This window comes from Zophobas morio, unplaced genomic scaffold (genome assembly GCF_036711695.1).
Source record: "Zophobas morio isolate AGI-343-1 ecotype UQ-CSIRO unplaced genomic scaffold, CSIRO_AGI_Zmor_V1 ptg000028l, whole genome shotgun sequence".
Classification (NCBI taxonomy): domain Eukaryota; kingdom Metazoa; phylum Arthropoda; class Insecta; order Coleoptera; family Tenebrionidae; genus Zophobas; species Zophobas morio.
This window is the reverse complement of record NW_026972133.1, coordinates 5,690,444-5,715,957: the sequence shown is the minus strand read 5'-3', so window position 1 is coordinate 5,715,957 and position 25,514 is coordinate 5,690,444. Positions and strand designations below refer to the sequence as shown.

Below are 25,514 nucleotides of genomic sequence, written 5' to 3'. Positions count from 1 at the left end.
AAAAAAACAAAGCTTAGGTCCCACCCACCCACCCTAGTCTCAATTGTCAAAAGGCACAAAGAACCCCCAAGATTCTATTAAATATTTTCAAAAAAGACACTAGGGGTCTTTTGGGTTCTTTCAAAATGTTGTACGGAAAAGACCCAAGAGGTCCCCAAGATTCTATTAAAGAGTCTCAAAAAAGGCTCTACAGGATTCAAGACACACCAAGATTCTTTAAATTTTTTTCAAATAAATACAAGTGTTTCAAAGATTATTTTAAATTTTGTCAAAAAAGAACACAAGATCCCAAGCTTCTGAAAAAAAATCAAGGGTTCCCAAAATTCTTTTAAACTTGCTGAAGAAAATACATAAGGGACCTCAATTTCTTTGAAAGTGCAAAAAAAATTCAAAAGGCTCTCAAATTTCTTTTAATTCGAAAGGGATAATAAGAGATCTAAGATTTTTTAATTCATAAAAAAGATATAAAGAGGTTCCAAGGTTTTTTAGACTTTCTCAAAAAACCCACAAGGAGCTTCCAAAGTTCTTTTAATTCTTAAAAAAAGGATTTAATAGGAGCTCGATTTTTTTAAACTTTTGCAAAAAGGCACCAGGGGTCTCAAGGTCCTTTTCAATTTTTTCAAAAATAACACATTTTCAGGAAAAATACACAAACTTAGATGAGTTTTAAACTTAAAAACAATGAAAATATTGTTTTGCTGTGACAGACGACTTTTGCAAGTTTGACGCTCAAACAACATTCAACAAGGTTGAAATAAATAAAACAAAATTCCCGATGTACCCTTTTATTGGACATCATTCGTGGCCACCGTCACCCACGTTGACTCACTTATCGTTGCAAAGATTCTTGCCGCAGCTAGCACAAGACGATCTGTTTCCATGCCAATTCTTCCGTGTGTCGCAATACGAAGTCACTTCGAAAAATCCTGCATCAACGCACCCTTTTTCGATCCAACCATCTGCAGACAGACCAAAAATTAACAACGCTCACTACGACTGTCAAAACTCACCGTTGAAAGTGACAGTGATGCAGTCTTGGTCTTTGCAGTCCACGGTGTCGTCATTGTCACACTTGGTGTCGTTACAGTGGTAACATTTTTGGCAGTACAGGCCGGCAAAGACGGAGACGAAGAGGAGGATGTAGAGCTTCATGGCGATGAGGACTCAGAATAAAGGTGTGGGGCGGCAAGCGAAATTTATAGTGTGTGCTATCAAGGAATGTTTAATTGGTGTCCTTCTGGTAGACAATTAATATGCAGTTTTAGCGTACTTTTTATTTTTTTGTTGCTAATAAGGGCATTGGAGATAGTTTAATAATAGAGTCGTTTAACGCGTATACGCATATATGTATAAAAAAAAATAAAAAGTCTAGTGAAAGCGTGCATCGTCATAAATACCACACTTGATAACTGTAGCTATCCTTGTTTTTATTGTAATTATTTTTGTTATTATTTTGACGTTTTTTTACAATTTTCTAAAGATAAACATGACTCATGACTCACTTTTTTTTCTCAAAAAAACCCCAAGATTCTTTCAAAAACAAAGTGTCAGTAGTTACAAGATTCTTTAAATTTTTTTTAGTATTAAATTCAAAAATAAAATAAAAGGGGCTCTCAAGATTTTTTTGAACTTTTTAATATAGAGACACGTTTCAACGTTTGAAAAAAGACTCAAAGGGTCTCTAAGATTTTTCCAGGTTTTTCAAAAAAGAAGAAACTTAAAGAAATACACAACGAGACCCCTTGACTTCTGAAACTTTTTGAAAAAAGTCATGAGATCCTCAAGATTTTTTTACTTAACTTTAAAAAAGATATAAGAACATTTCAAAATTTTGTATAATAAAAGAAAGAAAGATACCCTCAAGATTTTTTAAACATCTTCATTCGTTTAAATATTTTCAAGAAAAAGACACAGGGGTTCTCCAGGTTCTTTTAAACCCTTTGAGGAAATATACAAAGGGTATACAAGATTTTTTAAATCTTAAAAAAACCGCGAAGGGTCTACAAGATTATTATGAACTTTTTCAAGGAAAAGACACAAGAGACCCCCAAAATAAAAAAAAAATCAGAAGTTCAAGATTCTTCTAAATTCTTAATAAAATAAGTTAATGGCCTACGATTTTTTTAAACTCTTAAAAAAATAGACACAAGGATCCTCAAGCTTCTTTCAAATTCTTAAAAAAAAACCGCAAGATTTTTTCAAAAACAAAATACCAGAAGCTTTAAGATTCTTTTAAACCTTTAAAAAAGACATTGGAGGCCTCAAAAATCTTCAAGTTCTGAGGAAAAAGACAAAGATCATCAGAATCTTTTCAAGTTCTTTTAAAAACCCAACACCAAGAAGCCTTGAGACAAGTGTAAACTTTTTCAAGAGAAAAGCACAAAAAGCCCCCAAAATTCTTTTAAATTTTTTCAGTAAAAAGGCATAAGGGGCCACCTATCAAATTCAAAAATAAAATAAAAGGGGCTTTCAAGCTTCTTTTGAATTTTTTCGCAAAAATACACAAGGGACCACCAAGATTTGTTTTAACGTTTGAGAAAAATGCTCAAAGGGTTTCTAAGCTTTTTCCAGGTTTTTCAGGAAAAAGAAATTTAAAGAAAAACACAAACAGAATCCTCGATTCTTTTAAACTTTTTGAAAAACGACATGAGATACCAAGATTTTTTACATAAAAAAACTAAGAGGATTTCAAGATTTTTTTATAATAAAAGAAAGCAAGATACCTCCAAGATCTTTTGACACTTTTTCAAAAAAAGACACAGGAGGCCTTCAACATTTTTTTAATCTTTTTAAAGTCATTCCAGTATAAGACACAAGGGACCGTCAAGATTTTTTTAAACTTTTTCAGGGGGAGACATGATGGGCCTCCAAGATTCGTTTAAATATTTTCAAAAAAAGGGCCCAGGGACTTCCGAGGTTCTTTTAAACTTTTCGAGGAAAGACACAAAGAACACACCAGTTTTTTAAATCTTAAAAAAACCGCGAAAGGTCTACAAGATTATTATGAACTTTTTCAAGGAAAAGACACAAGAGGCCCCCAAAATAAAAAAAAAACATCAGACGTTCAAGATTCTTCTAAATTCTTAATAAAATAAGTTAATGGCCTACGATTCTTTCCAATTCTTAAGAAAATAGACACAAGGATCCTCAAGATTCTTTCAAATTCTTTCAAAAACAAAAGACTATGGATTTGGAAGATTCTTTCAAACTTTCTCAAAAAAAAACCGTAAGATTTTTTCAAAAACAAAATGCCAGAAGCTCCAAGATTCTTTAAAACCCCTAAAAAAGACATTAGAGGCCTCAATCTTCAAGTTCTGAGGAAAAGATCAAGATCATCAGAATTTTTTCAAGTTCTATCGAAAAACCTAGCACCAAGAAACCCTAAGAATTTTAAACTTTTTCAAAAGAAAAACACAAAGAGCCCCCCAAGATTCTTTAAATTTTTTTCAGTAAAAACAAAGAAGGGGCATCCTATTAAATTCAAAAATAAAATAAAAGGTTCTCAAGATTCTTTTGAACTTTTTCACAAAAAGACACAAGGGACCACCAGGATTTGTTTTAAGGTTTGGAAAAAAAAGAATCAAAGGGTCTCTAAAATTTTTCCAGGTTTTTCAGGGAAAAGAAACTTAAAGAAAAACACAAGCAGACTCCTCGATTCCTCGATTCCTTTAAACTGTTCTCAAGGTTTTTTTGAACTTTTTTCTAGCATGACACAAGGGACTACCAGGATTTGTTTCAACGTTTGAAAAAAAGATTTCAAGGTCTCCAAGATCTTTGGAGGTTTTTGAGCAAAAGGACACTTAAAAAAGACACAAGGGGACTCTTCCATTCTTTTGAACTTTTTGAAAAAAAAACCTGAGATTCCAAGATTTTTTTACATAACTTTAATAAAGGCATAAGAGGATTTCAAGATTCAGTTACTTATAATAAAAGAAACGAAGATACCTTCAAAAAAGCCTTCAAGATTCGTTTAGAAATATTCAGGGAAAAGACATACGAGCCCCTAAGATCCTTTTTAACTTTTTCAGAAAAACGATTTTTTTTTAATTTTTCAAGGAAAAGACACAAGAGACCCCCAAAATAAAACAAAACACCAGAGGCACAAGATTATTTTTGAACCTTTTAAAAAAGACACTAGGGGCCCCAAAAAAACCTAAAATTCTTTTAAACTTTCTCAAAAAAAACATAAGGTTCTTTCAAAAACAAAGTGCCAGGAGCTCCAAGATTCTTATAAACTCTTCAAAAAGAAGTAGAGGTCTCAAAAATGTTTAATTTCTTTCAAAAAACGCAACACCAAGAAGCCCTAAGATTATTTTAAACTTTTCAAGAGAAAGACACAAAGAGCCCCCAAGATTCCTTTAATTTTTTCAGTAAAATGACAGAAAAGGTCCTTTATTAAATTCAAAAGAAAATAAAAGGGTTCTCAAGGTTTTTTTGAACTTTTTTTCCAGAATGATACAAGGGACTACCAGGATTTATTTCAACGTTTGAAAAAAAGATTCCAAGGTCTCAAAGATTTTTGCAGGTTTTTCAGGAAAAGGACGCTTAAAAAAGACACAAGGGGACTCTTCCATTCTTTTGAACTTTAAAAAAAAAAACATGAGATTGCAAGATTTTTTATTTACCTTTAAAAAAGGCATAAGAGGATTTGAAGATTCTGTTGCTTATAGTAAAAGAAACTAAGATACTTTCAAAAAAGCCTTCAAGATTCGTTTAGATAATTTCAGGAAAAAGACATACGAGCCTTTAAAATTTTCAGAAAAACGATTTTTTTTTAATTTTTCAAGGAAAAGACACAAGACTCCCCCAAAATAAAACAAATCACCAAAGGCTCAAGATTATTTTTGAACCTTTTAAAAAAGACACTAGGGGCCCCGATAATCTTTCAAATTTTTAAAAAAGACCAGAACCAAAAAACCCTAAAATTCTTTTAAACTTTCTCAAAAAAAAACACAAGGTTCTTTGAAAAAGAAAACGCCAGGAGCTCCAAGACTCTTATAAACCCTTAAAAAAGAAGTAAAGGTCTCAAAAATGTTTAATTTCTTTCAAAAAACGCAACACCAAGAAGCCCTAAGATTATTTTAAACTTTTCAAGAGAAAGACACAAAGAGCCCCCAAGATTCCTTTAATTTTTTCAGTAAAATGACAGAAAAGGTCCTTTATTAAATTCAAAAGAAAATAAAAGGGTTCTCAAGGTTTTTTTGAACTTTTTTTCCAGAATGATACAAGGGACTACCAGGATTTATTTCAACGTTTGAAAAAAAGATTCCAAGGTCTCAAAGATTTTTGCAGGTTTTTCAGGAAAAGGACGCTTAAAAAAGACACAAGGGGACTCTTCCATTCTTTTGAACTTTAAAAAAAAAAACATGAGATTGCAAGATTTTTTATTTACCTTTAAAAAAGGCATAAGAGGATTTGAAGATTCTGTTGCTTATAGTAAAAGAAACGAATATACTTTCAAAAAAGCCTTCAAGATTCGTTTAGATAATTTCAGGAAAAAGACATACGAGCCTTTAAAATTTTCAGAAAAACGATTTTTTTTTAATTTTTCAAGGAAAAGACACAAGACTCCCCCAAAATAAAACAAATCACCAAAGGCTCAAGATTATTTTTGAACCTTTTAAAAAAGACACTAGGGGCCCCGATAATCTTTCAAATTTTTAAAAAAGACCAGAACCAAAAAACCCTAAAATTCTTTTAAACTTTCTCAAAAAAAAACACAAGGTTCTTTGAAAAAGAAAACGCCAGGAGCTCCAAGACTCTTATAAACCCTTAAAAAAGAAGTAAAGGTCTCAAAAATGTTTAATTTCTTTCAAAAAACGCAACACCAAGAAGCCCTAAGATTATTTTAAACTTTTCAAGAGAAAGACACAAAGAGCCCCCAAGATTCCTTTAATTTTTTCAGTAAAATGACAGAAAAGGTCCTTTATTAAATTCAAAAGAAAATAAAAGGGTTCTCAAGGTTTTTTTGAACTTTTTTTCCAGAATGATACAAGGGACTACCAGGATTTATTTCAACGTTTGAAAAAAAGATTCCAAGGTCTCAAAGATTTTTGCAGGTTTTTCAGGAAAAGGACGCTTAAAAAAGACACAAGGGGACTCTTCCATTCTTTTGAACTTTAAAAAAAAAAACATGAGATTGCAAGATTTTTTATTTACCTTTAAAAAAGGCATAAGAGGATTTGAAGATTCTGTTGCTTATAGTAAAAGAAACTAAGATACTTTCAAAAAAGCCTTCAAGATTCGTTTAGATAATTTCAGGAAAAAGACATACGAGCCTTTAAAATTTTCAGAAAAACGATTTTTTTTTAATTTTTCAAGGAAAAGACACAAGACTCCCCCAAAATAAAACAAATCACCAAAGGCTCAAGATTATTTTTGAACCTTTTAAAAAAGACACTAGGGGCCCCGATAATCTTTCAAATTTTTAAAAAAGACCAGAACCAAAAAACCCTAAAATTCTTTTAAACTTTCTCAAAAAAAAACACAAGGTTCTTTGAAAAAGAAAACGCCAGGAGCTCCAAGACTCTTATAAACCCTTAAAAAAGAAGTAAAGGTCTCAAAAATGTTTAATTTCTTTCAAAAAACGCAACACCAAGAAGCCCTAAGATTATTTTAAACTTTTCAAGAGAAAGACACAAAGAGCCCCCAAGATTCCTTTAATTTTTTCAGTAAAATGACAGAAAAGGTCCTTTATTAAATTCAAAAGAAAATAAAAGTGTTCTCAAGGTTTTTTTGAACTTTTTTCCAGAATGACACAAGGGAATACCAGAATTTGTTTCAACGTTTGAAAAAAAGATTCCAAGGTCTCCAAGATTTTTGCAAGTTTTTCAGGAAAATGACACTTAAAAAAAACACAAGGGGACTCTTCCATTCTTTTGAACTTTTTGAAAAAAAAATATGAGATTCCAAGATTTTTTATTTACCTGTAAAAAAGGCATAAGAGGATTTCATGATTCTGTTACTTATAAGTAAAAGAAACGAATATACTTTCAAAAAAGCCTTCAAGATTCGTTTAGATAATTTCAGGAAAAAGACATACGAGCCCCTAAGATCCTTTTTAACTTTTTCAGAAAAACGATTTTTTTTTTATTTTTCAAGGAAAAGGCACAAGAGACCCCCAAAATAAAACAAAATACCAGAGGCACAAGATTATTTTTGAACCTTTTAAAAAAGACACTACGGGCCCCAAAAAAACCTAAAATTCTTTTAAACTTTCTCAAAAAAACACAAGGTTCTTTCAAAAACAAAGTGCCAGGAGCTCCAAGATTCTTATAAACTCTTCAAAAAGAAGTAGAGGTCTCAAAAATCTTTAAGTTCTTTCAAAAAACGCAACACCAAGAAGCCCTAAGATTATTTTAAACTTTTCAAGAGAAAGACACAAATAGCCCCCAAGATTCCTTTAATTTTTAGAAAATTGACAGAAGGGGTCCCTTATTAAATTCAAAAGAAAATAAAAGGGTTCTCAAGGTTTTTTTGAACTTTTTTTCCAGAATGACACAAGGGACTACCAGGATTTATTTCAACGTTTGAAAAAAAGATTCCAAGGTCTCAAAGATTTTTGCAGGTTTTTCAGGAAAAGGACACTTAAAAAAACACACATTCTTTTGAACTTAAAAAAAAAACATGAGATTGCAAGATTTTTTATTTACCTTTAAAAAAGGCATAAGAGGATTTCAAGATTCTGTTGCTTATTGTAAAAGAAACTAAGATACTTTCAAAAAAGCCTTCAAGGCTCGTTTAGATAATTTCAGGAAAAAGACATACGAGCCCCTCAAATTTTCAGAAAAACGATTTTTTTTTTAATTTTTTAAGGAGAAGACACAAGACTCCCCCAAAATAAAACCAAGCACCAAAGGCTCAAGATTATTTTTGAACCTTTTAAAAAAGACACTAGGGGCCCCGATAATCTTTCAAATTCTTAAAAAAAGACCAGGACCAAAAAACCCTAAAATTCTTTTAAACTTTCTCAAAAAAAACCACAAGGTTCTTTGAAAAAGAAAACGCCAGGAGCTCCAAGACTCTTATAAACCCTTAAAAAAGAAGTAAAGGTCTCAAAAATCTTTAATTTCTTTCAAAAAACGCAACACCAAGAAGCCCTAAGATTATTTTAAACTTTTCAAGAGAAAGACACAAAGAGCCCCCAAGATTTCTTTAATTTTTTTAGTAAAATGACAGAAAGGGTCCCTTATTAAATTCGAAAGAAAATGAAAGGGTTCTCAAGGTTTTTTTGAACTTTTTTCTGGAATGACACAAGAGACTACCAGAATTTGTTTCAACGTTTGAAAAAAAGATTCCAAGGTCTCCAAGATTTTTGCAAGTTTTTTAGGAAAATGACATTTAAAAAAGACACAAGGGGACTCTTCCATTCTTTTGAACTTTTTGAAAAAAAAAACATGAGATTCCAAGATTTTTTATTTACCTGTAAAAAAGGCATAAGAGGATTTCAAGATTCTGTTACTTATAGTAAAAGAAACGAATATACTTTCAAAAAAGCCTTCAAGATTAGTTTAGATAATTTCAGGAAAAAGACATACGAGCCCCTAAAATTTTCAGAAAAACGATTTTTTTTTAATTTTTCAAGGAAAAGACACAAGACTCCCCCAAAATAAAACAAAGCACCAAAGGCTCAAGATGATTTTTGAACCTTTTAAAAAAGACACTAGGGGCCCCCGATAATCTTTCAAATTCTTAAAAAAGATCAGGACCAAAAACCCTAAAATTCTTTTAAACTTTCTCAAAAAAAAAACACAAGGTTCTTTGAAAAAGAAAACGCCAGGAGCTCCAAGACTCTTATAAACCCTTAAAAAAGAAGTAAAGGTCTCAAAAATCTTTAATTTCTTTCAAAAAACGCAACACCAAGAAGCCCTAAGATTATTTTAAACTTTTCAAGAGAAAGACACAAAGAGCCCCCAAATTTTTTTTAATTTTTTTAGTAAAATGACAGAAGGGGTCGCTTATTAAATTCAAAACAAAATAAAAGGGTTCTCAAGGTTTTTTTGAACTTTTTTCCAGAATGACACAAGGGAGTACCAGGATTTGTTTCAACGTTTGAAAAAAAGATTTCAAGATCTCCAAGATTTTTGCAAGTTTTTCAGGAAAATGACACTTAAAAAAGACACAAGGGGACTCTTCCATTCTTTTGAACTTTTTGAAAAAAAAACCTTTTAAAAAAGATACTAGGGTACCCAAAAATCTTTCAAGTTCTTAAAAAAGACCAGGATCAAACAACCCTGAAATTCTTTTAAACTTTCTCAAAAAAACGAACTAGAGGGCCGCTTGATTAAGCAAAAATCCACTACTAGGAGCAATTAATTCATTCGTGGATAGCGACTTTTTTTAAGTTGATATAACTCTCCTTTTTTCGCTTTTAGTAGAAGTATAAAAAAACAATTTTTTTATAATAATGTATTCGCATGATAAAATGAACGTAGATAATGGAAGCACTTACAGTCTTATTGCTATTGCTATCGGTAACCCCCTCATTAAAAATAATTATCGACTTACTATTTTCTTTGCAACGAAGTTGTTGTTATCGCTAGGGTCTGTAATTATCAAAGAGGCATCAAATTTGGTAAAAATTTTTAAGAATGACATATATTTTTTAAGGAGAACTTAGTGTTGGTCAGAAGCTTCACTTGTGGCAATTTTTGTGTTTTTTTCAGTTGAATAAAAAAAATATTTGGAAAATTCTGATTTAACCTTTTATTAAATAACAAACAGTGTACAACCTGCAGCAAAAACCTACGAAACTGTGCTAAAGTGCGACAATGCGAAAATAAGTACAAATTACACACTAACATCAATCTCTAGCATTACAGAGATTCCCTTGACATTTGACATCTTTGACCAGACCATAGAATTTATTTTTGTTGTTTTCGACCACCTGTTCATAGTTTTCCCCAATCACGCACCCTTTGTGTTTGGTGAGGTCTACAAAAAGTACATTTTCAAAAATTCAGTCTGATATTTAGCGCTACAGCTTTACTTTTATAGTCAAAAGTGTAACAAGTGTCTTGTTTTTCCGTACATGCCACCACTTGGATTTCGTCGCACTCTTCTCTACAATAAATACATTTCAATCTGTCTTTGGGGTCGTCTTCAAGCGTTCTGTTGTTGCACAGGGATTCGTTACACATGTAAGTAAAGCTGTCCAGACCTTTGTGAGTTTTCTGATTTTGGTCGTACTGCTTCTGATAATTTCGTGATTTAATGCACCCTTTGAAAATCGTTCCATCTGTAAAAAAAAGTATACGTGGGTGTAGTTTGTCGTAGCTCAGATCTACCGTTGTAGACAAAATGAACACAAGCGTCTTGTCTGCGGGAACACTGGATTTCTCGTTTCTCGTCAAAACGGTCTGAAGACCGGAAACATCTAAAGCTAGTGTCGCCTATAACGTTGCATAAATTTCCTTTACAGTTGTAACTACTGTCATCGAGGATGCCGCCGTGTCGATCTTCCCTTTCCTCGAAGATTCTCTCATAGTTTGATTCTTTCATGCACCCTTTTTCTATGGTTCCGTCTGTCGACAAAATCGGTTTGATATTGCTTTAACGATTCGTGAAAACGTACCTTCATACTTGAACTGGAAACACACGTCCTGTTCTGGAGTGCATTCTTTCCAGATTTGCTCTTCACATTTATTTTCGCATTTGTAGCACGTCAGTTCTTGAGGAGGGTCACTTTTTGACAAAGTGGAAAGAATGATGATGAGACAAGGTATCAATAAACCCATGTTGGCGGAATGAATAGTTTTGGTGCTTGCTAACAACTTATATTGGGTGTGATAACGAATTTCCTTGACGGTGTTAGTTCAACTATTGTAACGGTTCTTGATAATGTAGTTACATTTACTATTCAACACGTACTGTCTATTACATAGTTCTGGAATTCAATGGAAACATTGCCGCTAAATAAAACACCAATAAATAATGCTGCACATTTTTATTAGGTTTCGTTAATACCCACTTTGACTCACTTATCGTTACAAAGATCCTTTTGGTCGCAGGTTATGCAAGACGTTCTGTTTCCATGCCAGGTGGCTCGTTCTCCACAATACGAAAATCCTTCAAATTCGTCTTCCACGCATCCTTTTTCGATCCAGCCGTCTGCGGATTAAAAATTGACAAGATTTGCTGCGATTCGACTGAAACTTTTACCTTTGAAGAGTACCGTGATGCAGACTTTATCTTCGCAGTCCACGGTGTCGCTTTCGTCGCACTTGGTGTCGTTGCAGTGGTAACATTTTTCGACTTTGGCGGTTTGCAGGGCAGCGAAGGCCGAGACGAGGACGAGGAGGTGGAGTTTCATGGCGGTTAAGGCTCAGAATAAAAATTGTGGGGGCGGTGGGCGAAATTTATACTGCTGCCGTCGGTGGATGATTGACTGGTGTCCTTGTGGTGGACAAGTTAATTTCGTTTTTAGTGTATGTCTTATCGCTATTGTTGATAGTAGGTGTTTTCGAGATAGTTTAATAACATATTTAGTTATGTTAAAATTTATATATAAAAAAAGCAGTTTTAAAGTAGTGCATTAAGACTTAATGGAAGTGTGAGTAGTCACACTTAATAACTGTAGGTAAATATGTCTTTTCTATTATTTTGGTAATTATTACTACTGCTATTACTGTTAAAAGTTTAGCATTTTTGCAATTTCTTCACGAAAAATGTTTACTGCACAATTTCTTTTACAACCAAAATATCATGGGCTCTAAGATTCCTTTATATCGACACTCGATATCGATTCTTCCAAACACTTAAAAAAAGATACAAGTGTCTACAAGATTCTTTCAAAAACAAAACACTACGAATCGTCAAGATTCTTTCAAATTCTTTTAAAAAACCAAGAAGATCTAAGACTATTTTAAAGTTTTTCCAAAAAAAAAAAAGACACAAGTAATCCTCAAGATTTTTTTTTACAAAACAACAAACACTAGGGGCCTCCAAGATTCTTCCAAGATTTTCAAGAAAAAGATTAAAAAACACAGTAAAATCCTCTGATTCTTTTAAATTTTTTCGAAACAAGACAAAAAGGGTTTCCAAAATTTTTTTTAACCAAAAATGGCATAAGAGGTCCTTAAGATACTTTATACCAAAAAAGGAGAGTTCAAGATTCTTTCAAACTTTTCCAAGGAAAAGACATGAGACCCCCAGGTTTTTCGGCTTTCATGATTCTTTTATACTAATAGAAAAAAAGGGGTCTTCAGGATTGTTTTAAATTGTTTTACGAGTACGACACAAGGAGACAATAGACTTTTTGCGGAAAAAATCCAAAGGGGCTTCCAATTTTTGTTTAAACTTTTTCAGAAAAAACACAGGGCTTCCCAAGGTTCTGTAATACTTTTTCACGAAAAAATATAGAAAATATGAAAAGGCACAAGGGGAAGATTCTTTTTAACTTTCCCAAGTTAAAGACACAAAGGACCTTCAAGATTCTTTCAAACTTTTTCAGGAAAAAGGCACAAGGGGAACCCAAGATTTTTTTTAACTTTTCCAAGTTAAAGACACAGGAGACCCTCAAGATTCTTTCAAACGTTTTCAGGAAAATGACACAAGGAGTCACGAAGATTTTTTAAAATTTTTTCAAGAAAAGGACATAGTCGTCCCCTAAGATTCTTTTAAACTTTTTCGGAAAAAGACACAAGAGAATCCAAGATACTTTTTAACTTTCTCACGGGTTAAAGACACAGGGGACCCCCAAGATTCTTTCAGACATTTTCAGGAAAAGGATATAAAGGGAACCAAGATTCTTTTTAACTTATCTAAGGCTTAAAAAACACAGGGGGCTCCCAAAATTTTTTGAAACTTTTTCAGGAAGAAAACATAAGGGGAACCTAATGATTCTTTTTGCATTCCCAAGTTAAAGACACAGCAGACCCTCAAGATTCTTCCGAAAATTTTCAGGAAAATGACACAAGGAGCCAAGAAGATTTTTTAAAATTTTTTCAAGAAAAGGACATAGTCGTCCCCTAAGATTATTTTAAACTTTTTCGGAAAAAGACACAAGGGAATCCAAGATTCTTTTTAACTTTCTCACAGGTTAAAGACACAGGGGACTCCCAAGATTCTTTCAAACATTTTCAGGAAAAAAAAATAATGGCAACCCAAGATTCTTCTTAACTTTCCCAAGGCTTAAAAACACAGGGGGCTCCCAAGATTCTTTGAAACTTTTTCAAGAAAAAACATAAGGGGAACCCACGATTCTTTTTGCTTTCCCAAGTTAAAGACACAGGGGACCCTCAAGATTCTTTCAAACTTTTTCAGGAAAATGACACAAGGAGCCACGAAGATTTTTTAAAATTTTTTCAAGAAAAGGACATAGTAGTCTCCCAAGGTTCTTTTAAACTTTTTCGGAAAAATACACAAGGGAATCCAAGATTCTTTTTAACTTTCTCACGGGTTAGAGACACAGGGGACTCCCAGGATTCTTTCAAACATTTTCAGGAAAAAGACATAAAGGGAACCCAAGATTCTTTTTAACTTTCCCAAGGCTTAAAAACACAGGGGGCTCCCAAGATTCTTTGAAACTTTTTCAGGAAAAAAACATAAGGGGAACCTAAGATTCTCTTTGCTTTCCCAAGTTAAAGACACAGGGGACCCTCAAAATTCTTTCAAACATTTTCAGGAAAATGGCACAAGGAGCCACGAAGATTTTTTAAAATTTTTTCAAGAAAAGGACATAGTCGTCCCCCAAGATTCTTTTAAACTTTTTCGGAAAAAGCCACAAAGGAATGTAAGATTCTTTTTAACTTTCTCACGGGTTAAAGACACAGGGGACTCCCAAGATTCTTTCAAACATTTTCAGGAAAAAGACGTAATGGCAACCCAAGATTCTTTTTAACTTTCCCAAGGCTTAAAAACACAGGGGGCTCCCAAGATTCTTTGAAACATTTTCAGGAAAAAACATAAGGGGAACCTAAGATTCTCTTTGCTTTCCCAAGTTAAAGACACAGGAGACCCTCAAGATTCTTTCAAACATTTTCAGGAAAATGACACAAGGAGCCACGAAGATTTTTTAAAATTTTTTCAAGAAAAGGACATAGTAGTCCCCCAAGATTCTTTTAAACTTTTTCGGAAAAAGACACAAGGGAATCCAAGATTCTTTTTAACTTTCTCACGGGTTAAAGACACAGGGGACCCCCAAGATTCTTTCAAACATTTTCAGGAAAAAGATATAAAGGGAACCAAGATTCTTTTAACTTATCTAAGGCTTAAAAACACAGGGGGCTCGCAAGATTTTTTGAAACTTTTTCAGGAAAAAAACATAAGGGGAACCTAAGATTCTCTTTGCTTTCCCAAGTTAAAGACACAGCAGACCCTCAAGATTCTTTCAAACATTTTCAGGAAAACGACACAAGGAGCCACGACGATTTTTTAAAATTTTTTCAAGAAAAGTACATAGTAGTCCCCCAAGATTCTTTTAAACTTTTTCGGAAAAAGACACAAGGGAATCCAAGATTCTTTTTAACTTTCTCACGGGTTAAAGACACAGGGGACCCCCAAGATTCTTTCAGACATTTTCAGGAAAAAGATATAAAGGGAACCAAGATTCTTTTTAACTTATCTAAGGCTTAAAAAACACAGGGGGCTCCCAAGATTTTTCGAAACTTTTTCAGGAAAAAGACACAAGGGAACCTAATGATTCTTTTCGCTTTCCCAAGTTAAAGACACAGCAGACCCTCAAGATTCTTTCAAACATTTTCAGGAAAATGACACAAGGAGCCACGAAGATTTTTAAAAATTTGTTCAAGAAAAGGACATAGTCGTCCCCTAAGATTCTTTTAAACTTTTTCGGAAAAAGACACAAGAGAATCCAAGACACTTTTTAACTTTCTCACGGGTTAAAGACACAGGGGACCCCCAAGATTCTTTCAGACATTTTCAGGAAAAGGATATAAAGGGAACCAAGATTCTTTTTAACTTATCTAAGGCTTAAAAACACAGGGGGCTCGCAAGATTTTTTGAAACTTTTTCAGGAAAAAGACATAAGGGGAACCTAAGATTCTTTTTGCTTTTCCAAGTTAAAGACACAGGGGACCCTCAAGATTCTTTCAAATATTTTCAGGAAAATGACACAAGGAGCCACGAAGATTTTTTAAAATTTTTTCAAGAAAAGGACATAGTCGTCCCCTAAGATTCTTTTAAACTTTTTCGGAAAAAGACACAAGAGAATCCAAGACACTTTTTAACTTTCTCACGGGTTAAAGACACAGGGGACCCCCAAGATTCTTTCAAACATTTTCAGGAAAAAGATATAAAGGGAACCAAGATTCTTTTTAACTTATCTAAGGCTTAAAAAACACAGGGGGCTCCCAAGATTCTTTTAAACTTTTTCAGGAAAAAAACATAAGGGGAACCTAAGATTCTCTTTGCTTTCCCAAGTTAAAGACACAGGAGACCCTCAAGATTCTTTCAAACACTTTCAGGAAAATGACACAAGGAGCCACGAAGATTTTTTAAAATTTTTTCAAGAAAAGTACATAGTAGTCCCCCAAGATTCTTTTAAACTTTTTCGGAAAAAGACACAAGAGAATCCAAGACACTTTTTAACTTTCTCACGGGTTAAAGACACAGGGGACCCCCAAGATTCTTTCAGACATTTTCAGGAAAAGGATATAAAGGGAACCAAGATTCTTTTTAACTTATCTAAGGCTTAAAAACACTGGGGGCTCGCAAGATTTTTTGAAACTTTTTCAGGAAAAAGATATAAGGGGAACCTAAGATTCTTTTTGCTTTTCCAAGTTAAAGACACAGGGGACCCTCAAGATTCTTTCAAACATTTTCAGGAAAATGACACAAGGAGCCACGAATATTTTTTTAAATTTTTTCAAGAAAAGGACATAGTAGTCTCCCAAGGTTCTTTTAAACTTTTTCGGAAAAAGACACAAGGGAATCCAAGATTCTTTTTAACTTTCTCACGGGTTAAAGACACAGGGGGCCCCCAAGATTCTTTCAAACATTTTCAGGAAAAAGATATAAAGGGAACCAAGATTCTTTTTAACTTATCTAAGGCTTAAAAACACAGGGGGCTCCCAAGATTCTTTGAAACTTTTTCAGGAAAAAAACATAAGGGGAACCTAATGATTCTTTTTGCTTTCCCAAGTTAAAGACACAGGGGACCCTCAAGATTCTTTCAAATATTTTCAGGAAAATGACACAAGGAGCCACGAAGATTTTTTAAAATTTTTTCAAGAAAAGGACATAGTCGTCCCCTAAGATTATTTTAAACTTTTTCGGAAAAAGACACAAGGGAATCCAAGATTCTTTTTAACTTTCTCACAGGTTAAAGACACAGGGGACTCCCAAGATTCTTTCAAACATTTTCAGGAAAAAGACGTAATGGCAACCCAAGATTCTTTTTAACTTTCCCAAGGCTTAAAAAGACAGGGGGCTCCCAAGATTCTTTGAAACTTTTTCAGGAAAAAAACATAAGGGGAACCTAAGATTCTCTTTGCTTTCCCAAGTTAAAGACACAGGAGACCCTCAAGATTCTTTCAAACACTTTTAGGAAAATGACACAAGGAGCCACGAAGATTTTTTAAAATTTTTTCAAGAAAAGGACATTGTCATCCCCTAAGATTCTTTTAAACTTTATCGGAAAAAGACACAAGGGAATCCAAGATTCTTTTTAACTTTCTCACGGGTTAAAGACACAGGGGACCCCCAAGATTCTTTCAAACATTTTCAGGAAAAAGACATAAAGGGAACCCAAGATTCTTTTTAACTTATCCAAGGCTTAAAAAACACAGGGGGCTCCCAAGATTCTTTGAAACTTTTTCAGGAAAAATACATAAGGGGAACCTAAGATTCTTTTTGCTTTCCCAAGTTAAAGACACAGGGGACCCTAAAGATTCTTTCAAACTTTTTCAGGAAAAGGACACAAGGAGCCATCAAGATTTTTTTATATTTTTTTCAAGAAAAGGACAGAGCAGGCCCCCAAGATTTTTTCAAATTTTTTCAGGAAAAGGACACAGGGGGGCACCAAGATTTTTTTATATTAATTGCAGAAAAGGACACAGTAGGCCCCCAAACAATTGAAGATTCTTTTTAAGCTTTTAATTTATTTTCAGTAAAAGGACTCAAGGGGCTCCCTATTCAGTTCAAAAATAAAATAAAGGGCGTTCTCAAGATTCTTTTGAACCTTTTCACACAATGACTCTAGGGACCACCGGAATATGTTCAAGGGCTCCAAGATTTTTCCAGGTTGTTCAGAAAAAGGACATTTAGAAAAGCATGGAAGAATTGCAGGATTCTTATAAAAATATTTTCAAGAAAAAGACGTTCTCAAGATTTTTTTTAAGCTTTTTGAGCAAAAAAACACCAAGGAACTTCAAAATTTTTTTAACTTTTCACGGGAAGACATAAGCGCCACACAGTTTTTTTTTAACTTTTTCAAAGAAAAGACAAGAGACCCCCCAAAATAAAACACGAGAGGCTCAAGATTTTTTTAAACCCCTTAAAAAACACTTGAGGCCCCAAGAATCTTTCAAATTCTTAAAAAAAGGCATCACCAAAAAGCCCTAAAATTCTTTGAAACTTTTTGACTTTTTTTAAGTTGATATAACTCTCCTCTTTTCATTTTTAGTGCATTGCTGCCATACCAAGAACAAAAAACACATTTGTTACAACAATGTATTCGCATGATAAAGTAAATGTAGATAATGGAAGTTTTAATGTCGATATAGGGTGGATATAATTATGGGTTTTGTTACTATTGGTATCGGTAACACTAAAAATAATTATTATCTACTGTTTTCTTTGCAGTAAAGTTGGTGTTATCGCCAGGGTCTGTAATTATCAAAGGGACATCAAATTTAAAAAAATAATAGAATAACACACTCGTGGAAATTTTTGTCTTTTTTTCAGTTTAATAAAACGTGAGACAAAACGGTCTGAAACTCGGAAACATCTGAATTTAGTGTCGTTTATGACGCATTTACTGTTTAACACTTACTGTCAATATTATCAACAGCTTACAAAAAACAACATAATTCTGGAATGCCATGGAAACATTGCCGTAAATAAAACACCAAAAAATAATGTTGTACATTTTTATTAGGTTTCGTTAATACCCACTTTGACTCACTTATCGTTACAAAGATCCTTTTGGTCGCAGGTTATGCAAGACGTTCTGTTTCCATGCCAGGTGGCTCGTTCTCCACAATACGAAAATCCTTCAAATTCGTCTTCGACGCATCCTTTTTCGATCCAGCCGTCTGCGGATTAAAAATTGACAAGATTTGCTGCGACTCGAGTGAAACTTTTACCTTTGAAGAGTACCGTGATGCAGACTTTATCTTCGCAGTCCACGGTGTCGCTTTCGTCGCACTTGGTGTCGTTGCAGTGGTAACATTTTTCGACTTTGGCGGTTTGCAGGGCAGCGAAGGCCGAGACGAGGATGAGAAGGTGGAGCTTCATGGCGGTTAAGGTTCAGAATAAAAATTGTGGAGGCGGTGGGCGAAATTTATATTGCTGCCGTCGGTGGATGATTGACTGGTGTCCTTGTGGTGGACAAGTTAAATTTCGTTTTTAGTGTGTGTGTTATCGCTATTTTTGATAGTAGGTTTTTTCGAGATAGTTTAATAACATGGTCATGTTAAAATTTACATATAAAAAAAATGTTTTAGAGTAGTGCATTAACACTTAATGGAAGTGTGAGTGGTCATACTTGATAACTTTAAGTATGCCTACTATTATTGTAATTATTATTACTATTATTGTACAGTTTTAGCATTTTTACAATTTTTTGAAGAACGTTTACGTTTCTTTGAAAAACAAAACACCAGGACTTCCAAGATTTTTGTAAATCCTTAAAAAATACACCAAACTCTTTAAAAAAGATACAAGAGCCTACGAGATTTTTTTAAACTTTGTCGAAAAAAGTCACAAGACTCGTTCAAAAAGTAAATACCAAAGCTCGAACATTCTTTTAAAACTTTTAGAAAAGACCGTAAAGACCCCACGATTTTTCAAAAATGACACTTTAAAATGTTCAGGAATAAGTCAAAAGAGGCCTCGAAGGCTCTTTTAAACTTTTTAATGAAAAATTACAAGCGGCCCCTAAGACTTTTTAAATTTTTCTAGGGACGTCCAAAATTGGATTGAATTTTTTCAGGATAAAGACGCAAAGATTCCTTTAAAATATCTCAGGAAAATTACAGAAGGGGCATCCAAGAGTCGTCGAGAAGTTTTTCAAACACACGGGACCGGCAAGATTTTTTGTATTAAAAAAAAAGACACAAGGGACCTCCAAGATTCGTTTAAATATTTTCAAGAAAAAGACACAAGGGGCTCCCAAGACTCTTTTAAAATTTTTGGAGAAAATGACACAAGGGCGTCCAAGATTAGTATGAACTTTTTTCACTAATATGGAAAGAGGCTGCCAAGGTTCTTTTAAACTTTTTCAAGAAAGACACAAAGAACCATTACGATTTTTAAAATTTTTCAAAAAAACAGACACAAGGCGCCTCCAAAATTCGGGTAAATATTTTTACAAGGGACCACAAATGTTTTTCTATAAAAAAAAGACAAGGACACACTGGATAACTAAAATTTTGATGGACCAAAAAAGCACAGGGGGCTCCAAAATTTCTTGAATTTAAAAAAAAAAGACAAAAAGTTCATAAAATTCTTTTTAACGTTTTTAACAAAACCACATGAGGGACTCTCGAAATTAACTCGAACTTAAAAAAAAGGCAAGAGGCCCCAAGATTCTTTTAATTTTTTTCAGAAAAAAGACATAAGGTGATTCCATTAAATTAAAAATAAAATAGAAATGAAGATTTGTTTTAACGTTTGAAAGAAAGATTCAAAGTGTCTCTAAGATTTTTAGAGGTTTTTCAGGGAAAAGAAAATTAAAGACCCCTCGATTTTTTAAAACTTTTTGAAAGAAGACATGAGATTATCAAGATTTTTTTACTTAACTTTAAAGAAGACATAAGGGGATTTCAAGATTTTTCATAGTAAAAGAAAGGCTGACACCTTCAAGATTCTTTTAAACTTTTTCAAAAAAAGACACACAGAGTTTCAAGGAAAGGACACTTAAAAAAACACCATGAAACCCTCTGATTCTTTTAAATTCTTTCGAAACAAGACAAAAAGATTCCTTTATACAAGAAAAGAGAGTTCAAGATTCTTTTAAACGTATTCAAAAAAGACAAGGAGCCCAAAAGGTTTTTTTAATTAAAAAAAAATATTTAAGGAACCTCTAAGATTGTTTTAAAATTTTCACTAATAAGATCTAAGGACACAAGACACTTTTTGAGGAAAAAATCCAAAAGGGCTCCTAATTTTTGTGTAAACTTTTTCAGGAAAAACACAAGGAGCCTCCAAGATTCGTTTAAATATTTTCAGGAAAAAACACAAGGCTTCCCAAGGTTCTGTAAGACTTTTTCAGAAAAAGAAAATACAAGGGGGAAGATTCTTATAAACTTTTTCAGGAAAAAGACACAAGGAGCCACCGAGATTCTTTTAGATTTTTTCAAGAAAAAAGACACAGAAGGCTTCGAAAATTAAACTGAATATTTTCAGGAAAAAGATATCAGAGTTTCCCAAGATTTTTTAAAACTTTTTCAGGAAAAAGACACACGGGCTCTCAAGGTTCTCTTAAAGTTTTTGAGACAAGTCACAAGGAGCTTTTAAATTTTGTTTAAACTTATTCAGGAAAAACACAAGGAAAATCCAAGATTCTTTTTAGGTTTCCCAAGATAAAGAAGCCCCAAGACTCTTTTAAACTTTTTCAGAAAAAAGACATAGGGGACTCTCAAGATTCTTTTAAACTTTTTCAGGAAATACACAAGGAGTACCCAAGATTCATTTAAACTTTTTCAGGAAAAAGACGCAAATGACCACCAAAATTCTTTTAGATTTTTTGAAGAAAAGACACAGAAGTCTTCTAAGATTCTTTAATTTTCTTCAGAAAAGGGACACATGAGGTCCCCAAGATTAAATTAAATATTTTCAGGGAACAGACAAAGGGCTTTCAAGATTGTTCTAAACTTTTTGTCACAAGTCACAAGTAGCTTTTAAATTTTATTTAAACTTTTTCAGTAAAAACACAAGGAGAACCCGAGATTCTTTTAAACTTTTTCAGGAAAAAGCCACAAGGGGAACCCAAGATTCTTTTTAACTTTCCCAAGTTAAAGACACAGGGGATCCTCAAGATTCTTTCAAACTTTTTCACGAATAAGACACAAAGGAACTCAAGATTCTTCTTAACTTTCCCAAGGGTTAAAGACACGGGGGACCCGTAAGGTTCTTTCTACTTTTTCAGGAAAAGACACAAGGGGAACCCAAGGTTCTTTTTAACTTTCCCAAGTTAAAAGACGCAGGGGACCCTCAAGATTCTTTCAAACTTTTTCAATAAAAGTACACAAGAGACCACCAATAGTTTTTTAGATTTTTTGTTTAAGAAAAGGACTGAGTAGGCCCCCAAGATTCTTTTAAACTTTTTCAGGGAAAAGACACAAAGGAACCCAAGATTTTTTTTAACTTTCTCAAGGGTTAATGACACAGGGGACCCCCAACATTCTTTCAAACTTTTTCAGGAAAAAGGCAAAAAGGGAACCCAAGATTCTTTTTAACTTTCCCAAGTTAAAGACACAGGGAACCCTAAAGATTCTTTCAATTTTTTTCAGGGGACCCTCAAGATTCTTTCAAATTTTTCAAGAAAAGGGCACAAGAGGCCACCAAGAGTTTTTTATATTTTTTTTTTCAAGAAAAGGACTGAGTAGGCCCCCAAGATTCTTTTAAACTTTTTCAGGAAAAGGACACAAAGGAACCCAAGATTTTACTTAACTTTCTCAAGGGTTAAAGACACAGGGGACCCCCAACATTCTTTCAAACTTTTTCAGAAAAAAGACACAAGGGGAACCCAAGATTCTTTTTAACGTTCCCAAGTTAAAGACACAGGGGACCCTAAAGATTCTTTCAAATTTTTTCAGGGGATCGTCAAGATTCTTTCAAACTTTTTTAAGAAAAGTACACAAGAGACCACCAAGAGCTTTTTAGATTTTTTTTTCAAGAAAAGGACAGAATAGGCCCACAAGATTCTTTTAAACTTTTTCAGGAAAAAGACACAAGGGAGCCCAAGACTCTTTTTAACTTTCCCAAGAGTTAAAGACACATAGAACCCCCAAGATTCTTTCATACTTTTCCAGGTTAAAGGTACAAGGGGAACCCAAAATTCCTTTTAACTTTCCCAAGGGTTAAAGACACAGGGGACTCCTAAGATTCTTTCAAACTTTTTCAGGGAAAAGACACAAAGGGAACCCAAGATTCTTTTTAAGTTTCCCAGGTTGAAGACACAGGAGGCCCCAAGATTTTTTTAAACTTTTTCAGAAAAAAGTCACAAGTGGCCACAAAGATCCTTTTAGATTTTTTTAAGAAAAAGATAAAGAAGGCTTGTGAGATTTTTTAATTTTTTTCAGAAAAAGGACACATGAGGCCTCCAATTAAATATTTTCAGGAAAAAGACAAAGGGCTTTCAAGATTATTCTAAACTTTTTGAAAAATAAGTCGTAAGTAGCTTTTAAATTTTGCTTATATTTTGTTTAAACTTTCTCAGCAAAAACACAAGGGACCCCCAAGATTCTTTCAAATTTTTTCAGGAAAAAGACGCAAGGGAACCCAAGATTCTTTTTAACTTTCCCAAGGGTTAAAGACATAGGGGACCCGCAAGATTCTTTCTACTTTTTCAGGAAAAAGACACAAAGTAACAAAAGATTCTTTTTAACTTTCCCAAGTTAAAGACACAGGGGACCTTTAAGATTCTTTCAAACTTTTTCAGAAAAAGGACACAAGTGACCACCAAGACTTTTTAAAATTTTTTTCAAGAAAAGGACAGAGTAGGTCCCCAAGATTCTTCTAACTTCCCCAAGGCTTAAAGGCACAAGGGACCCCCAAGATGATTTCAAATTTTTTCAGTGTACCCTCAAGATTCTTTCAAACTTTTTCAAGAAAAGGACACAAGAGACCACCAAGAGTTTTTTAGGTTTTTTTTTCAAGAAAAGGACAGAGTAGACCGCCAAAATTCTTTTAAACTTTTTCAGGAAAAAGACGCAAGGGAACCCAAGATTCTTTTTAACTTTCCCAAGGATTAAAGACACAGGGGATCCCCAAAATTCTTTCAAATTTTTTAAGGAAAAAGACATAGGGGAACACAATATTCTTTTTAACTTTCCCAAGTTAAAGACACAAGGGAACCCAAAATTCTTTTTAACTTTCCCAAGGGTTAAAGACACAGGGGATCTCAAAGATTCATTCAAACTTTTTCAGGAAAAGGACACAAAGGGAACCGAAGATTCTTTTTAGCTTCCCCAAGGGTTAAAGACACAGGGGACCTCCAAGATTCCTTCAAACATTTTCAGGAAAAAGACACAAGGGGAACCCAAGATTCTTTTTAACTTTCCCAAGTTAAAAACACCTGGGACCCTCAAGATTCTTTCAAACTTTTTCAGGAAAAGGGCACAAGAGGCCACCAAGATTCTTTTAAACTTTTTCAGGAAAAAGACACAAGGGAACCCAAAATTCTTTTTAACTTTCCCAAGGATTAAAAACACAGGGGACCCCCAAGATTCTTTCAAACTTTTTTAGGAAAGGGACACACGGGGCCAGCAAGATTTTTTAGATTTCTTCAAGAAAAAGACATAGGGGAACCCCTAGATTATTTTAAACTTTTTCAAGAATATGACGCAAGGATCCTTCCAAATTATTTTAAACTTTTTCAGGAAGCAGACACAAGGGAACCCAAATTTTTTTAACTTTCCCAAGGGTTAAAGACACAGTGGACCGCCAAGATTCTTTCAAACTTTTTCAGGAAAAGGACACAAGAGACCACCAAGATTTTTCTAATTTTTTTTCAAGAAAAGGACAGAGTAGACCCCCAAGATTCTTTCAAATTTTTCCGGTAAAGGACACACGGAGCCACCAAGATTTTTTTAGATTGTTTTCAAGAAAAGGACAGAGTAGGCCGCCAAGATTCTTTTAACCTTTTTCTGGAAACAGACACAAGGAAACTCCAGAATCTTTTTAACTTTCCCAAGGGTTAAAGACACAGAGAACCCTCAAGATTCTTTCAAACCTTTTCAGGAAAAAGACACAAATGGCCACCAAGATTTGTTTAGATTATTTGAAGAAAAGACACAGTAGGGCCCCAAGATTCTTTTAAACTTTTTCAAGAATAAGACAAAAAGATTCGTGAAGATTATTTTAAAATTTTTTCAGGAAAAAGACAACGGGTTACCAAAATTCTTTTAAATATTTTTAAGAAAAAGACATAAGGGTCTCCCGAGGTTCCTGTAAAATTTTTCAGGAGAAGACACAAGAGGCCTTAAGAATAGTTTAAATATTTTCAAGAAAAAGACACAAGCAGGATCTTTTTCTTAAATTACTCTGAAACATAAGAAGTTCCCAAGACAAGGGACCATCAATTTTTTTTTTAATTTTGTGAAACTAAGTTAATTTGATTCTTTTAAACTTGAAACAAAAGAATAAGATGCTCTCAAGACTCTTTTAACTTTGAAAACAATACACAAAGAGTTCTTTTTTTTTAATTAAAAAAGAAACAATAGAGGCAAAACGGTTTTTTCAAATTCTTTGAAAAATAAAATACCACAAAGACCGGCCGTCAGTACTTCATTATCATCGTCACCGATGCACATATTTAAGTATACACCCAGAGAACAATAAAAAACACGGTCAAAGACAGCGATGAATTTTTGAAGATTTGTCTTTGAATTTTCGTCTTGTCAGATTATCGTCAACTTGAAAGTTTGACTTGAAAATGCGACAATCAAAGACAAACTTCAAAATTTCATGATTGTATTTGATCGTGTTTTTTACAGTGAAATTTTGCCGGTCCAATAAAATTTAGTGGACACAAAAATAACGTTCCGCGACTACTTATAACATCCATATTAATCAAGCTCTTTTCGCTTAAAAAAATCATTACCATAACATCCTCTCAATCGCCTGTATCTAATAAAAACACCGTGGCGCATATAATGCATAATTAATCAGCGGATCAGCACGCATGTTATGAATGGGCGAAAATCACACACCATTATTCATACTCCTAATCTCCTTTATCTCTTGTGAAACGGACCTTGGCTACCAGAGCCCATTACAATGGACAAACCTCTGTCGAAAAGCAGCGCAACAAGCGTTAAACCATCTCACAACAGCCGCAAAAACAAGGAGCGCTTTGTCCGAATTTGCAATTTTGCCAATTTTAATATTCATTGCACACTTCCTCGTCGCCGCCGACCGTGTCCGCTCCACGCCGCTGCCACACCCCATGGGAAACCGATCATCCGGACCATGACAATGGCGCATCGATGGCTTACGCAACTGTCCAACAATGTGCCTTTGAGCCGGATCGCGCCGCTTTAATTATGGGAATTAGCGCCTTCGAACGATATTTTGGAAATGTGAGGCGACCTTGTTCGCGGGTTGCGACATCCGGGGAGGGGGAGACAATATGCATTGTGAACTGGGAGGCTCTTATATATAGCAAG

The 25,514-nt window shown here is 33.9% G+C and overlaps 1 protein-coding gene across 1 annotated transcript; it reads right to left on the bottom strand.

The window, feature by feature from the left end:
• Positions 1–9,690: 9,690 nt before the first annotated feature.
• Positions 9,691–10,759, bottom strand: LOC135137150 (uncharacterized). Its single transcript, XM_064066733.1, has 4 exons — positions 10,574–10,759; positions 10,287–10,523; positions 9,989–10,237; positions 9,691–9,933 (listed from the first exon to the last, which is right to left on the bottom strand). Exons 1-4 carry the CDS (start codon positions 10,734–10,736, stop codon positions 9,803–9,805), a joined length of 780 nt encoding a protein of 259 aa, XP_063922803.1. The 5' UTR covers positions 10,737–10,759; the 3' UTR covers positions 9,691–9,802.
• Between the last annotated feature and the right edge of the window lie 14,755 nt (positions 10,760–25,514).

What these genes read in the sequence shown, in the direction of transcription:
- LOC135137150 (XM_064066733.1), bottom strand. Translation starts at nt 10,736, where the DNA reads ATGGGTTTATTGATACCTTGTCTCATCATCATTCTTTCCACTTTGTCA. An exon ending in TTTCCAGTTCAAGTATGAAG is followed by an intron (nt 10,524 to 10,573) that starts GTACGTTTTCAC and finishes TTTTGTCGACAG; the next exon opens with ACGGAACCATAGAAAAAGGG. An exon ending in TGTTCATTTTGTCTACAACG is followed by an intron (nt 10,238 to 10,286) that starts GTAGATCTGAGC and finishes TTTTTTTTACAG; the next exon opens with ATGGAACGATTTTCAAAGGG.